The sequence below is a fragment of the Phoca vitulina genome, unplaced genomic scaffold (genome assembly GCF_004348235.1).
Source record: "Phoca vitulina isolate PV1807 unplaced genomic scaffold, GSC_HSeal_1.0 scaffold145, whole genome shotgun sequence".
NCBI classification, from domain to species: domain Eukaryota; kingdom Metazoa; phylum Chordata; class Mammalia; order Carnivora; family Phocidae; genus Phoca; species Phoca vitulina.
This window is the reverse complement of record NW_022589848.1, coordinates 207,533-221,637: the sequence shown is the minus strand read 5'-3', so window position 1 is coordinate 221,637 and position 14,105 is coordinate 207,533. Positions and strand designations below refer to the sequence as shown.

The 14,105-nt window shown below is 42.4% G+C and overlaps 1 protein-coding gene across 4 annotated transcripts in view; it reads right to left on the bottom strand.

Annotated features, from left to right (window-relative positions):
- The window catches only part of LOC116628940 (schwannomin-interacting protein 1), a 139,320-nt gene that overhangs the window by 24,622 nt on the left and 100,593 nt on the right, over positions 1-14,105 (bottom strand). For all 4 annotated transcript variants that reach the window (XM_032399250.1, XM_032399251.1, XM_032399252.1 and 1 more), the window contains one exon: positions 3,376-3,494. In XM_032399250.1, coding sequence (XP_032255141.1) covers positions 3,376-3,494 — 119 coding nt within the window. The remainder of the gene's footprint in view (positions 1-3,375; positions 3,495-14,105) is intronic.

The following is a 14,105-nucleotide window of genomic DNA, read 5'->3' as shown; positions in this document are numbered from 1 at the left end:
GAATAAAGCTGCTGTTTTTCAGATGACAGTATTTAAAAAACCCAAAGAATCTACAGACAACTTTATTAGAAGTAACAGGAGGGCAGACAAATAGTAGGAACAATATAACGAAGTGGATGTATTTAAGGCTAGTATAAAAACTAAGCTGCATTTCTGCTCACCAGCAGCAAAGCAACGAGAATGCATTATCAAAGAGAACTTAAAATAATATCAGAATGCCAAGTATCTAGAAATAAATACAACAAAGGATGTACAATACCTGTAAATGAGAAATTACGAACCTTATTAAGAGATACTCGATAAGATCTAAATAAAGGAGACAAAGGCCATGTTGATGGGTAGGGAGATACAATATTGTGAAAAGGCATTCTTCCCTGAATTGATCTATAGATTCAATACAATTCTAGTCAAAATCCCAAGAGAGTATTTTGCTGCACTTGATTAGATGATTTAAAGTTGATATGGAAGAATACAAAAGCAAGAACCGGTAGCACACTTCTGAAGAAAAAGAGGAGAGGGACTTGCGTGCCTGTCCAGATATTAGGACTTATTTTGAGGCTACAGTAATTAAGACTGTATGGTATTGGTGCCGGGATAGAAACACTAACCAATGAAACAGAATGTATTCCCATTAATGTATAGTATATGCAGAAGTGGTCTGTCAGATCAGTGAGTAAAAGAGGGATTGTTTAATAAACAGGATGGAAAAAATGGTCATGTGAATGGAAAAAGATGAAATTAGACATCTCCTCCATAACCATATCAAGAAACCAACTCCTGATTGATTACAGACTTTAAAAAATCACTTTCAACTCTTGGTAGGAAATCTAGGTTAATGTCTTTTGGACCCTAGGGTAGAAGATTTTTTGTACAAGACACAGAAAACATGGACTATGAAAATTTGATAAGAAGAACTCTGGTCATAAAAGACACAGTGAGGAAGTGAAAAGACAGGCTACAACCTGGGAAAAGATATCTGCAATACATACAACATATTAAGGATGAGTATCATGACAAAAGAACATTGATAAAACAATTTTAAAAAGCATAAAGAATACAATAGAAATTTGGATATAAGACCCAAACTGACATTTCACAGAAGGGAAAGCAAAGATGGCTAATAAACACAATGAAATACTATTTAATACCCACTGAATTAACACAAACATAAAAGGGATGAGCAATATCGTGTGAGAAAGACTATGGATCCACAGGATCTCTGCAACCTTGCTGGTAGCAGTGTAACTTGCTGCAACCACTCTGGAGAACACTTCTGGCATTATCTTCTGAAGGTGAACATTCACGTATTTTCCTAGTAATTCTGTTTCTAGGTGTGCACCAAAGAGAAGCTCTTGCATGTGGGCAGCAGGAGACATGTTCAAGAGTGTTTACAAGCAGTGCTGTTTACAAGAGCAAAACCCCCGAAACAACTCAGTGCCGATAGTCAGAAGAGTGGCTGAATGAAGTGTGATAGACTCACACAGTGGAAGATAATACAGCAGTCAAAACCATGGACTGGCAAAGGGAAAAAAATGGGGCAGTTCTCATTTCAAGACAAACAGTGATGCTTCTCAAGTAATCACAGCTTACTACATGGTTCAGTGTAAATAATCAATGATCTTAATAATGTAAACAATGAACGTTATTTGACCCCAGATTATGAAATAATTATAAAGGGAGAATATGGGGAGTTATATTGACATGTCTGTGGGAAGGCTGCAAAAGATGTGAATCATCATTTTCTATAGCTGGTAGTCAGTAGATGGTTATTTAAAGTAAAGACTAAGAAAATAGGCATTTTACTTAGAGATATATAGGTAAATTACCTTTTATTAAAAAGGAGTTAAAAGTTAGTGTTAAGAGTTAAAAGTTAAAAGTTATTGTTTCTGGAGAGTGGGACAAGATAGAGACAGATGGGACAGGGGACTGTAACTTTTGTGTTGTTATTATACATCTCGTAGTTATTGTTAATGCTATTTTCAGAGCCTTATATGCACGTGTGTGTGTATGTGTGTGTGTAACTTTGATTTTAAAAACAAAACCTCCCATTTGGGCCAGATGAATGTGACTTCGCTGAGCAGAGAGATGGGGCTTCTAGAAGAAAACTTTTCGGGGCTTTGGGGAATATTAGAGAAAAGCAGTAAAGATCTATATGGTCAAATCTCATTTTACAAAAAACAAAGAAACTGAGGCATGGTACAACGAAATTGTTAAAGTCTCAAAATCAGAAACTGACTAGGACTAATCCTCAGTCTCCCGGTCCCCAGGCGAGAGCTCCTCCTGCCACATCCTACTGGGAGGGGAAAGAGGTGCTTTCCAGCAAAGGGAAGGCTGGCCTTCCAGCTCTGGAATGACACGTGAGAAAAGTGAGGGAATTCTAGGAGACCCAATTAGCACCCAGCTGAGGATGAGATGCCGTGATTCTGCAACTCCTGTCTCCACGTATGAACCCGCAGCGGTGACTCCTACATGTGCATATATGAGAGCGTGTGTGTGCTTTCTGATTTTTGCTGATTCAGATGAGTCTCTAAGGATGAGACTGAAATACAAGGCTTACTGAAAGCCAGACAGAATAGATTTAAATAGACGTTAAAGCGTCTAATTCTGGGCATCACAGTAAGGAGAGAGTGGAAATCTGTTGGTTGAATAAATGCATGAACGCTATCATGTGTCTCCCACACCTGGCTTAACATGGTAAATATAGCCAGTATTTATACAGGGAGTGATTCATATGCATATTAAAGTTTGGGAAGCTCTAGTCTACAGCCCTGTTTTCTAGGTAAAATTATAATTTTAATACGTTTTAACTGGAATTAAAAGCTATGCAAATGACCAATGGTATCCTGAAATAAATTATAATAAATGAGCAATGATATCCTGAAATAAATTAAGATTAAGGAAAAATGCCTGGAGGACAGGTTAAGTACTGTAATAAACATCGAATGATCAAAGTGGGAATTGTATTTCTCAGTTACCAGTATTCATTGCAATCAAATGCATCAGGGGCTGGCGGGGGGGGATGCTGGATGCTTTGGGACTGCTTAATGGGAATTCTGGTGGTCTGCCACACTTCTCTAAGCATCAGTTGGCTTGATTAAGAGTGTGGCTTGATTCCCCCATCAAAGTGCAAAATCAGAATTGTGCTTAGGAAAAAAAAATGAAATATAGAAATATGACCTCAAGTGGCTAGGCGAAAACTAAAAAGCAAAAAACAAACCCAACAGGTGGGGAGGGGGCTGTCTAGAATCCAAATAAAGTGGTAGTATTATGGGGAAAAATACTCAAGGGCTTAAAGGATATCTTTTATTAAACGTATAGTCAGATGACAAAATCCATTAGGGACATATCAGAAAATCAACTCAAAAGAACACTCACCGAGAGGAAAGGCTTGGCTTCCCACTTTTGCTACAGCTGGTATAAATTCCTGGGCCATCATCAAAGAAACTTCCAAGTGCCAACTTCTGTCGGATAGATTCTCTCTCATTTTTCTGTGCCTAAAATTTCAGGAAAATAAAAAATGCTGATAAGCGGGCAGATCCATCACAGCCATAGCCTGTCTAACTGCTAAGTTTCTTAGAACTGCAACCTCAGAGGAAACACCAAGAGACCACAGCACAAGAGCATGGGAATTATGAAGAGCTGAAATTCACCCAATCTTTCCTGGTTTCACCTCCGCAAGCAATTTCAGTTCTTCAGAGCCTTTCACGATCACGGGTCTAGGAAATCACCACGGTGGTATTAAATGGTGGTCACCGGAAGACAACTAGATTATTGGGTGCTGCAATCTTCCTTCTTCTTACCTGCTAGATTTGACAGCAGGTAAGAGTAAAGTCGTGGAGGGCAAGCACTTTGTCCCAAATCAAATCACTTTTATCCCAAATGTGGCCTTTCCCAGGATCTTGTCTTCTCTCTTCTGTATATCGTCTCTTTGGCCCACTTTCTCTATTGCAAGAATATTAATTCATTCAGCCAATATGCACCAAGCCTCTAGGAGATGGCAGGTGCCACATTACAATGTGGAACCCAGCCCAGGCTGGGTCATCGCAGCCCCTGACTGCACCTAGCTTACAGTCTTGGTTCAAGAGTTCTCCTGATCTCACCAGGTTCAGAACCCTAACATAGGGCCTGGAATAGCTGGAGAATTCTAATTGGGCCCATCTGTTTCATATTTTGAAGGGAAGTCAGGGTCAGTGTGCATAGCAAAAGAATGTGGGAAACTATACTACTGTGATAATTTGGATATGTTTACAACACTTGGCTTCCCATAAAAGTCCCATAAAAACTCACCATGCTGAACTTTTATACCCTTTAAACAACAGGGGAGAAGATTAGAAATGGTTTCCTTAGTTAAAAATAAAACAACTACAAAAACATAGTGAGTGAGAAATCCTGGGGTGAGAACGAGAGCTTGGTTATCTGTTCTGTGGGATGATGAAGGATGGGAAAAGCACCTTCGGATGTTCTGAGTGGGGGCTGAAGACAATAAGCAAATTTTATTACCAAAAGCAGCTCACATGATTGAGCGTGGCTACGGAAGGCAAGATGGCCCTTGATTCTCCCCGTAGGAGGTTCTGGAGCCACAGCTGCTGCCACAATACCCAGAAATTACACGTGAAAACTCTGAGCTACCATCCGAGCATCACTGTGTCAGTGATGAGACGCACAACCTGCTGGAAGGGTCTCTTTTCACCCCCAAGTGAAGGTGGTGTACTATAGGTTAAGGCTGCTCTAACATGGTGGTTATCAACCACACGTGGCTATTTACATTTAGATGAAAAATTAATTAATTAAAAGTTCAATTCCTAGGTCACACTAGCTGCATTTCATGAGCTCCGCAGCCAGGGGGCTGGGGGGCCCCATATTCAACAGAGCAGAATAAAATACACGAGAGCACAGTGCTGCTGAGACAGTGGTTCTCAGTTGCCAGCTTCCACAGTTCGCGTCAGAATTTCCCAATCTCCCGCAGCCTTTAAAACACACATTCCCATAGCTTCTTGGTCTCTGGCTAAGATCAAGTGTAAAATACACACTCCAGGCTCCAGCAGCAGATTTTTAGTTTTGATAGGTTTGCGAACTTCTAGTTCAAGTACCCCTCATCTCTGTTCTCCTTTTCCCTAACATTTTTCAATTTTTGGCAACCATAGCATCCTTTCGACTCTCACACTTACGGATTATACCTGTATCTATTTATTTGGATAGCCGTCCATTTCGGCATGTCCCAACTGGAGCTGTGTCATGCCCAAGAGCTATAGGGTATGTGTGCTTGCGTACAGCCCCCCCCGCAGTAGAAGACTGCTTCATATAGTTACAGATGCGATGCTGATACATTGTCGCGGGCTGAGCACGGCAAAGTAACCGTAAGGTTGTAAAGGAGAGCAAGACGGCTTTTAGTTTTATTAAATTTATTTAATTAAAGCGACCCACCCTCCCAAATATGCAGGCTGGTATTTGTGATGGTTCTGCCAAAACAGAACCATTTGATATCATTTGTCATCTTTATAAGTTCATTTCAAAATCCCAATATCTGCCGGGCAGATTTAGTGTAGTTAGTGAACCTATTTCTTAATTCATATAAAATACAAAAGAGATTTTCACCCAATAATCTTTACAGTCAGAAAACTGTTGAGTGAAATTGAATATCCAAAACCAAAATCAGCAGGTAATATGAATGTTAATGACTAAAGTTCAACAATATGCTGGTGCCCAACATTAGCCGGGCAGAGGTTTTATTTGAAGAAAATACCTATCCCAGGGGTGAATGTGTGAACGCACCCTTGATTCCATGTCTATCTTTCCTGATTTACTTGGTCCCCTAGAGCTATCGATACTGGAGAAGGCCTTAAAAATATTTCTATTGACATTAATTACAATTCTCCGTACTTGGATATCTCATGACCAGTTGAAGAGGACTGTTTTATAATACACACTCTCTCACACTTCCCTTCTCTCTCTCTCTGGATCCCACTGAACAAATCAAGAAAAGTGTAAATAATATATATATCACCCATAATCCCACCCCTTAGATATAGATCACTGCTAACATTTTGGGTTTTTGGGGATAGCTCTTTTTAGCTTTTTAGCTTATGTATTTTTTCCTTTTTATAAAACTGGGATCATATTTGTTTATTCATTCTGAAAATTCCCTCATATCATTTAGTATTCTTTAAAACGCAATTTTTAATGGTTGTATATCATTCTAGCCTATGGAACTACCTTCTATTGTTAGTCATTTGGGTTGTATCCAATGAAAAGTAACACAGAAGTTAGCATTTTTACATAAATCCCTGCCCATGTGTCTGATTATTTCCTCAGGAAAAGTTCCTGGATGTGGAATTACCAGATCAACTGAGTGTGAACATTTGTTGAAGCTCTTGACACATTTTGTCACATTGTTCTAGAGAAAAGCTGTTCCAATTTACATGCCCACCAGCAACGTAAAAGGGTGTGGCTTTCACTACATCCTGGCTAACGCGGAGTTATTTTCACTGAAAAAAAAAAAAATGCTGTTATTTTTATTTGATAGGCAAAAGTGGTGTTCTTTTATGTTAATTTCTTGGATTAGCAGTGAAAATATTTAGATTTTTTTAGTTACTGTACTTGCTTTTCTCTGAATTACTTCTAGCTTTGCTTATTTTTCTATAAAGATCTAAAGTTTTGAAATTTTTATATTAAGCATATTAGTCCTTTTTTGAGTTTAAATCTAAGTGTTAATGTAGTTAAGTCAATAGATTGCTTTCTTTGAAGTGTCGTTGAAGGCATTGTGCTTGGAAAGCCCTTCCTAATCCAGAGGTAAAAGATCTCACTGGATGTTGGGAGGAAAATGAGGAAATTTATGGAAATTGCTTAGCAGCAGTGGTGGTGGTAATGTAAATGTGTGATAAATGGTAGCTATTATGGTTAATCCTCCAACAGTTCCTGCTTTGAAGATGAGGGACTGGAGGGTGAAGGAAGTTTACCCTCCTGTTAGACAGAAGACCTAGGATTCAAGGCCATCCTTCTGGTGCCGGATCTTTCTGCCCTTCCACACTGATGAGTGAGGTGTCCAGGCAAATAATGGTGGGTGCCATGTTGGAGATATGATGTGGGACTTACGAGTTATGGATCTACTTCTTTCCAGAAATGGGTGTGATGTGCTTCAGAAAAGGAGAAAACATACACACCAAGGCCCAATCATAGCCGCAAATATTTACAAAACAAATACCTTCTCATCAGAGCCACTCTCCTTGATACCACTGCTTAATCTTCCTTTTGGAACAAATGCCTAACATTTCAACTAACTATAATTCAACTGACTAGTGAAACAGTTTTTCTCTTTAAATTCAACAACTGGAATTATTTTCCTTTCAGTTGCCCATGTGTGTGTGTGCGGGGGTGGGGGGGTGGGGTGGGGGTGGGGGGGTAGTTTCAAAATTCTTTTGTTCTTTAAGGAATTATACCTGCAGGGCAATTATGTCCTCCAACCTCCTGAAGCCCAAATGTGCCCCAGTGTGAGGAACAGGGAAGTGTCCAGGAAAAGGAAGAGGCAGACTCAAAACTACACTGTTGGCTGGGCTTCTGGCATGTGGAGCCATGTCCATTCCTAAAATGGCCTTGGGAACTACCGTCTTAAAACAAAAGGAAAACATGGAAAATGGATAACTGCTTGCAAAAAGCAAATGGGCAGCTGAGGAATAGTGGCTCATCACTGTGAGACAGAAAGCCTATTCAAGACCAAGAGAAGAGTAAAAATGTGCTCAGAAATTCACCATTGTCCAGCCACAGGCAGTGAGTTTTTGTCCTCGCCTGTCGCTGAATTCCCTACTGCCAGCCCCTGTGCCCGGGCAGATAAGACTCACAATGGCTTCTGAGGGCACCACGTGAGCACGACCTCAGAACACAGACCACTGAGCGCTTCCAGCCCCCACACGCCGATGCTCAGCCCTTCCCACCGTGCCGCTGCTCAACTGCCATTCCCCAAGCTTGATAAGAACAGAGAGGGCTGTTTGGTAAAAGAAAGAAAAAGCAAAATGTTCTGCGTGAGTGGGTACTGGCCCTCTCCAAACGTGGTATGTCCCCAAGTCCTTTGCACACTTTCTTCAGGACGGGGTAGTGCCTGTCCCTTACACATGGATACCATTCCGAAATCCCCGCCTCTGGCCCTGCCTGTGGTCTCCGGCCTCTGAAGTGGGGGCCACCTTGTCTTTCACATGCTAACCTGCACATAAATTTGTAAATGGAAGACTGGGGGTATCTTGTGCATTTCTAAAATTTATTTGACACACTGTATTTTTTGTGGGGGTAGCTGTGGGGCCACCAGGCCTCTCAGGAACACGCTTTGGGAAATAACATCCTAGACCTCAACCCAGCTGGCACTCAGGACGCTGCAAACAGCTGCTTCCTTCTGACTCCTGCACAGATGATGAAACCCACGTAGCCGGAAAGGGCCTGTCTGATAAAAAGGGCGGTGTTCCTTAAACTCCCCAAAGGAGGAAGACGTTTAAAGAAGTTTGGTCTAGAAAATCAGAGGACCTGACTGATGGGAATGGCACAGCAGTCTGTAGGAATAAAGGCAGATGTGAGCTGGGGAGCAGCAATAATCTGGCCAGGCCAGGATTCAGTTGTGGGCCTGGGAGAAAGAAAACGGTTTCCCCCAAATTTTCTGTCTTCCATCTTTTCCCTGGATTGATCTTCCCCTCCACCCCAGTTCCACTTGTTTCTTACTTTTACTTGTTCACCAAGGGAACAGAAATAACCTTTTATTATTGGATGTGCTTGTTTTTTTAAGATTTTATTTATTTGAGAGAGAGAGAGGGAGAGGGAAAGAGAGCACACGAATGGGGAGGAGGGGCAGAGGGATAGAGAGAAGCAGACTCCTTGCTGAGCAGAGAGCCCGATTCGGGGCTCGATCCCAGGACCCTGAGATCACGACCTGAATCGAAGGCAGACACTTAAGCCACTGAGCCACCCAGGTGCCCCTGGATGTGCCTGTTTTATAATGCTAACCTTCTCAGTACTCAGTTCACTTCTAATCCTGGAAGATCCCCCTTCTGGCATCTTCCTTTCTGCACTGCTCAACTGCTGCCTGGTCAGGGCTTCTCACACTTCAGGGTGCATGGGAATCACCGCTGAGGAAAAACTTCCTAAGAACGGGGGTGGGGGGGCTGCATTATTCCAGAAGCTGATGAATACCATGGTACCCCATGGCCTGTAAAGAAACTCAGGATGCCAGGAGGTTGCTGGAACACCAGTATGCCACGTGGAGAACTGCAGAGGCAGACACACGTACAAAGTGGCCCTCTGTCACAAATTTCTTGAATCTGGTAGTTCTCAAACTTGATTATGCATGAGAATCACCTGGAGGCCTTGTAAAGACACAGACTATTTTTCTCATTCAGAAGGTCTGGGGTGCAGCTGAGAAAACGCATTTTTTAACAAGTTCCCAGATGCTGCTGATGCTGCTGGTTCAGATACTTTGAGAACCCTGGCTTTAAGCAATTGAACAGATCAAGTAGCTAGATGGAACACAGAGTGGGTTCTTCTCTAACTGAGTACACATCTGTTCCATGCGGATGGCCAGACTCTGGATCCAGGAGGATTTCATCTGCAGCTGCCCGGCCTTGCCAAGGCCTTGCCAGGATGCCTGTTTTGAAGCAATTAATGAACCCCTCGCTTCAGTGCAATCTCTTGCCTAGTGATATCGGCATCATCACCATTAACAGCATCCACCAGGGAATGCAACTGGGATTCTGGAGCTCCCTGTGGAAAAGCACTCTTCCTTTAGGAAAATAGAAGTCACTCTTATTTCTCTCCTCAGCTCTTAAGGAAGACAGCTTTACTCTAACGTTTATAGGCAGCATTCCAGTGCGGAGGAGTTGGAGGCTTTTAAACTCTGGGAACCAGAAGTACAGAACTTATTTGTTCATCAGGCAAATTGTGTGAATTTTCTTAAAAACAAAAAAAATACCCAAAAGAAAACCCAAGTATACTGATACTAGTTATTTTCCTATTGAAACAACCATGGGTTTGCCACAAGATCAAAATATGAAAACATCATTCTATAAGAAGATAAATTGTACACTTTTGGATGTCAAGTGCATAAATACACTGTGCAGGTTTTTTCAAGTTTTTGCCTCTTATTTTATCCCCTGGGAAGAGCTTTTCAATTATTAGTGGAAACAGAGGTTAAATAACCTGGTATCTTTCCATTGTATCACCGAATGGATACTTTTTGGATGTTTTCTTTCCCGTTTGTATTTCTGATGTTTTCCATTTCAGACACTTACACTAATCAGTCCAGAAAGAATTCCTGAAATGCTGTTGAAATCTCCTATCTTTGCATCCTTGCACTGATCTGCCTAAACAAGTCCTCTGGACTAGATGTCAGGCTGGGCTGTTGGGCAGTGTTGAGGCCTGGGTTCGGCTTGCTCAGCATCAGTACTCACGAGAGAGCTGGCCTTGGAGACCTAAAGTCCAGGACGGTCACCTAAGGGGAATGACTGTAGGGCCCAGGGTCTTCTGACACCTATTTCAGAGAACTGCCCAATATTAAAAGTGTGGGGATGCCAGTCCAGAGGATAGAGATCTTTGTTTACAATTAGTTCATCCCGAGGATGGCTTTGCATATTGACTGTATTCCTTCTCCTCACGAAATAGGGAGGCGATATAAACAGGAGCAGGTGGACACAAGTGCTATTGTGCAGAGTCCCTAACAGTCCCTGAATACTCTTAATTGTTAAGGACCAGAGCGAAGGTATCTAACACCTGGGGTTGAGGTTTAGTAGCCAATTACTGGCTGAATGGGGGAACTCTGATGAAGGTAACAGGGCCCCAGGTGCAATCCACAAAGATGACTATGTAGTGGAAGTGTTTCAATATAAACCCTGAGGGGATACACTGGGAAACTAAAGTTTTCCTCCCCTATGAGTGGCATATTCCAAACAGGAACTGCTGGGAGCATATTGTTTTTGTGTGTGTGTGTTTTTTTAAGATTTTATTCATTTATTTGAGAGAGAACACGTGTGCGCACGAGTGGGAGGAAGGGCAGAAGGAGAAATGGACTCCCTACTGAGCATGGGCCAACGTGGGGCTTGGGCTTGATCCTAGGACCCTGGGATCATGACCTGAGCTGAAGGCAGACGCTTAACTGACTGAGCCACCCAGGCGCCCCTGCTGGGAGCATCTTGAGCTCTTTCTGGTTCTCCCATTACTAGCCACGGAGACTACTTTTTAACACAGGGAAGTGTTGTCTGGGAATCTTTCTAGCAGGTGACATTTTAGAAGTCTCTAAAACCACCGTCATTCAGGATCACAGTGAGAACACAACAGTTCAAAACACCTACTGCATGGTTATGAAACAGCCCAACCTCCATCAACTTCCAGGAAGCTGATGTCCTCAATTTCCCATGTCGGGGTGGATTTAGGATTGGGAGAATCGGACACAGGTATGACCAGAAAGGAGGCAGGGTGTTCAGGGGATTTGGGGTCAAGAAGACCCAAGTTAACATCTTGACTCTGATGCTTACAGATGCAAAATAAAGAAACGCTTTAAGCCTCAGTTTCTTTTTCTGAAAAAAGGGATACTAATACCTATCTTACAGGTTGTTTTAAGGATTAAATGAAATACTATACAGAAAGGACCTGGCACAGTGCCTGGCCCAGAGAGAAACTTACCCAATGGTAGCTGTTGTTAACATTAAAGGGTAGGGGTGGGGTAAGCTGGTGAAAAGAGTGCAGAAATGGATAAAAGAGAGCCAGAAATGTCCAGAACTGGCAAATCTATGAAAACAGAAAGTAGATTAATGGTTGTGGGGGAAGAGGGGAACTAGAAGTAACTGCTAATGGGTACAGGGTTTCTTTCTGGGGGTGATGAAAGTGTTCTGGAATTAGCAGTGGTTTGCACAATCTTAGGAATATACTGAAACCCACCAAAACATACACTATGGAATGGTGAATTTTAAGGTATATGAATTATATCTCAAAAAAAAAAAAAAATACCCCCCCCCCCACAGGGAACTCACATACCACATATCTGGAAAATCCAGTTACCTGAAACAACCCATTCCTGACCACACTGGCTGACGAAGGCGTGCCAACAGGGTGATAGGATGGAAAGAACCCTGAACTAGGAGCCAAGAGGCTCCATATTTAGAGCATCTGAGACCAACCAGGCCAGTTCCGCCCTTGAAAGAAAAGGAGACCGTGGCCCAGAAAGCTGAAAAGATTGTCCCCAGGTGGCCGAGGTAAGGCCAGGCTCCAGGGTTCAGTAACTCCACGGAGCTCTTCAGGCGTATTCAGCCCTTCCAGGCAGGAAGACGTGAGGGTTAATGGAGGTCGACGGCTGCTTTCCCTCCGTAATTGTGTGGGGAGGGCAGAGCTCTTGTCTGGGATGGCAGCAGGCATTCTGTGCTCCTGTTTATTGCAGTTTATCTCAAGCAGTCATTTCCATTCACCTTTTAAAAAAAACATGAGGCGCAGCTGTGGCTTCCCTTTAAATATTGTTCCTTCCAGCCTTTTAATTTTTTCACGGGCTCCTCCCTCATCTTTCACCATAATTAGATGCACCACACTGGAGACAGCACCTCGGAGAAACAAAGCGAGCAAGCTGGCTTTTCCATGCTCTGACCACACACGGCACTGTTCACAGCTCCTTCTTCTGCAAGGAGTAGCCTGGGGACAGACCCAGATCCTTCTTCTGCAAGGAGTAGCCTGGGGACAGACCCGCATCCTGTGTCTGCTCTCCTCCGGGACAAAGCGGGGGCCAACATTCTATGTTAAATTCTCCTCATTTCCTTGCCCAGGTCCTGAGATGGCAAAGGCTGCACGTTTCCCAAGTCCCCGCTGGATCCGAACATTCTTCTAGGCAGCATCAATTCCATGTCAGCTTACTTGTTGGTGTGCCTCCCCACGTGGACGCTAAGCTCCTTGAGGCGAAGCCCAGCCTCCCTTCTGTGATCCTGGCCCCTATGCAATGCCAGGGGCTCTTAGGAGTGACGGCTGAGGAATCAGGATGTGGATCCCATGCTGCATGCCACCGGGGTCCTGAGGACAGTCAGCTGTGTGGGTCTTTGCCAAAAGTCAGAGGTTGCTCAGAGCAAAGCAGGACAATAATGGACTGAACATACACACCTGAGATTCTGCCGTGGTGCAGGCTTTCCTCCCTATATACTAAGATCTGTTTTACTACTACTCTACTGAATAAACCGGAGGTCCTTAATGAAACATCTTTCTTACCATTAGGACCTTCCCCCTGAGGAATAGGAACAGATGTATACTCTTTTCCTTCCTTTGCTAAGGTGGAATCTAATTTTAGTCATCGGAAAGTGACCTTTCCCCCAAAGGCTGTTTGCCTGACTCTAAAACAACCTTGTAAAATAACCCCTAGACACATGTGGCATTTATTAGTGTGACTGGTATAGGAAATTGTATTGTACCTAGGCAGGGGTATACCAATTTTCCAACTGTTTTTGACAACGGACCTCAAAGTGACAGGAAGTAAAAGAAGAAATTATTGAAACTTTTATATTTATAAACATTTTATATTAAAAAGATCTATTTGTGTATAGGTTTTTTACATACAAAATATGTATCTACAGTAGTGTATATGTATAATTTATGAATAGATCTATAGTAGAGGTATGGGTTCAAAAACATTTTACTGATGAATCCAAGGTCAAAAAAGCCTGCAGACCACTGCTTTACAGCATCTGATTAACTTTTCTACTTAGCCAACCAAACAGGAGAAACATGAGAGAGAAAAAACAGAAAAGGAAGATGTGAATTAGGAAAAGTGATTTTTATACTAGGTAACTGTTTTCCTAGTCTTTATATTTTAAAGAAAGCATATGTCTTGCCCTGATTCACCAGAAGTTCATGATAAAATTATCAAGTGTTGTTTTTTTTTTTTTTAGCATACTGAAGCCTTCAGAGTAACCAACATGTACATTAGTTTGAAAGTCCTTGGCTTAAGAAAAGTAGTTACAAAGCTGAAATGACAAGAGTGTGCTCATGTTTAGGGGCCAGAAAAATACAGATTGATCTCTGTTTATCCAACACATCTAGTAGGTTTCATCTCGTGGTCTTTTGTTCTCCCCTATTAGATACTGTTTCTCCTGAAATCACAGGTGGCA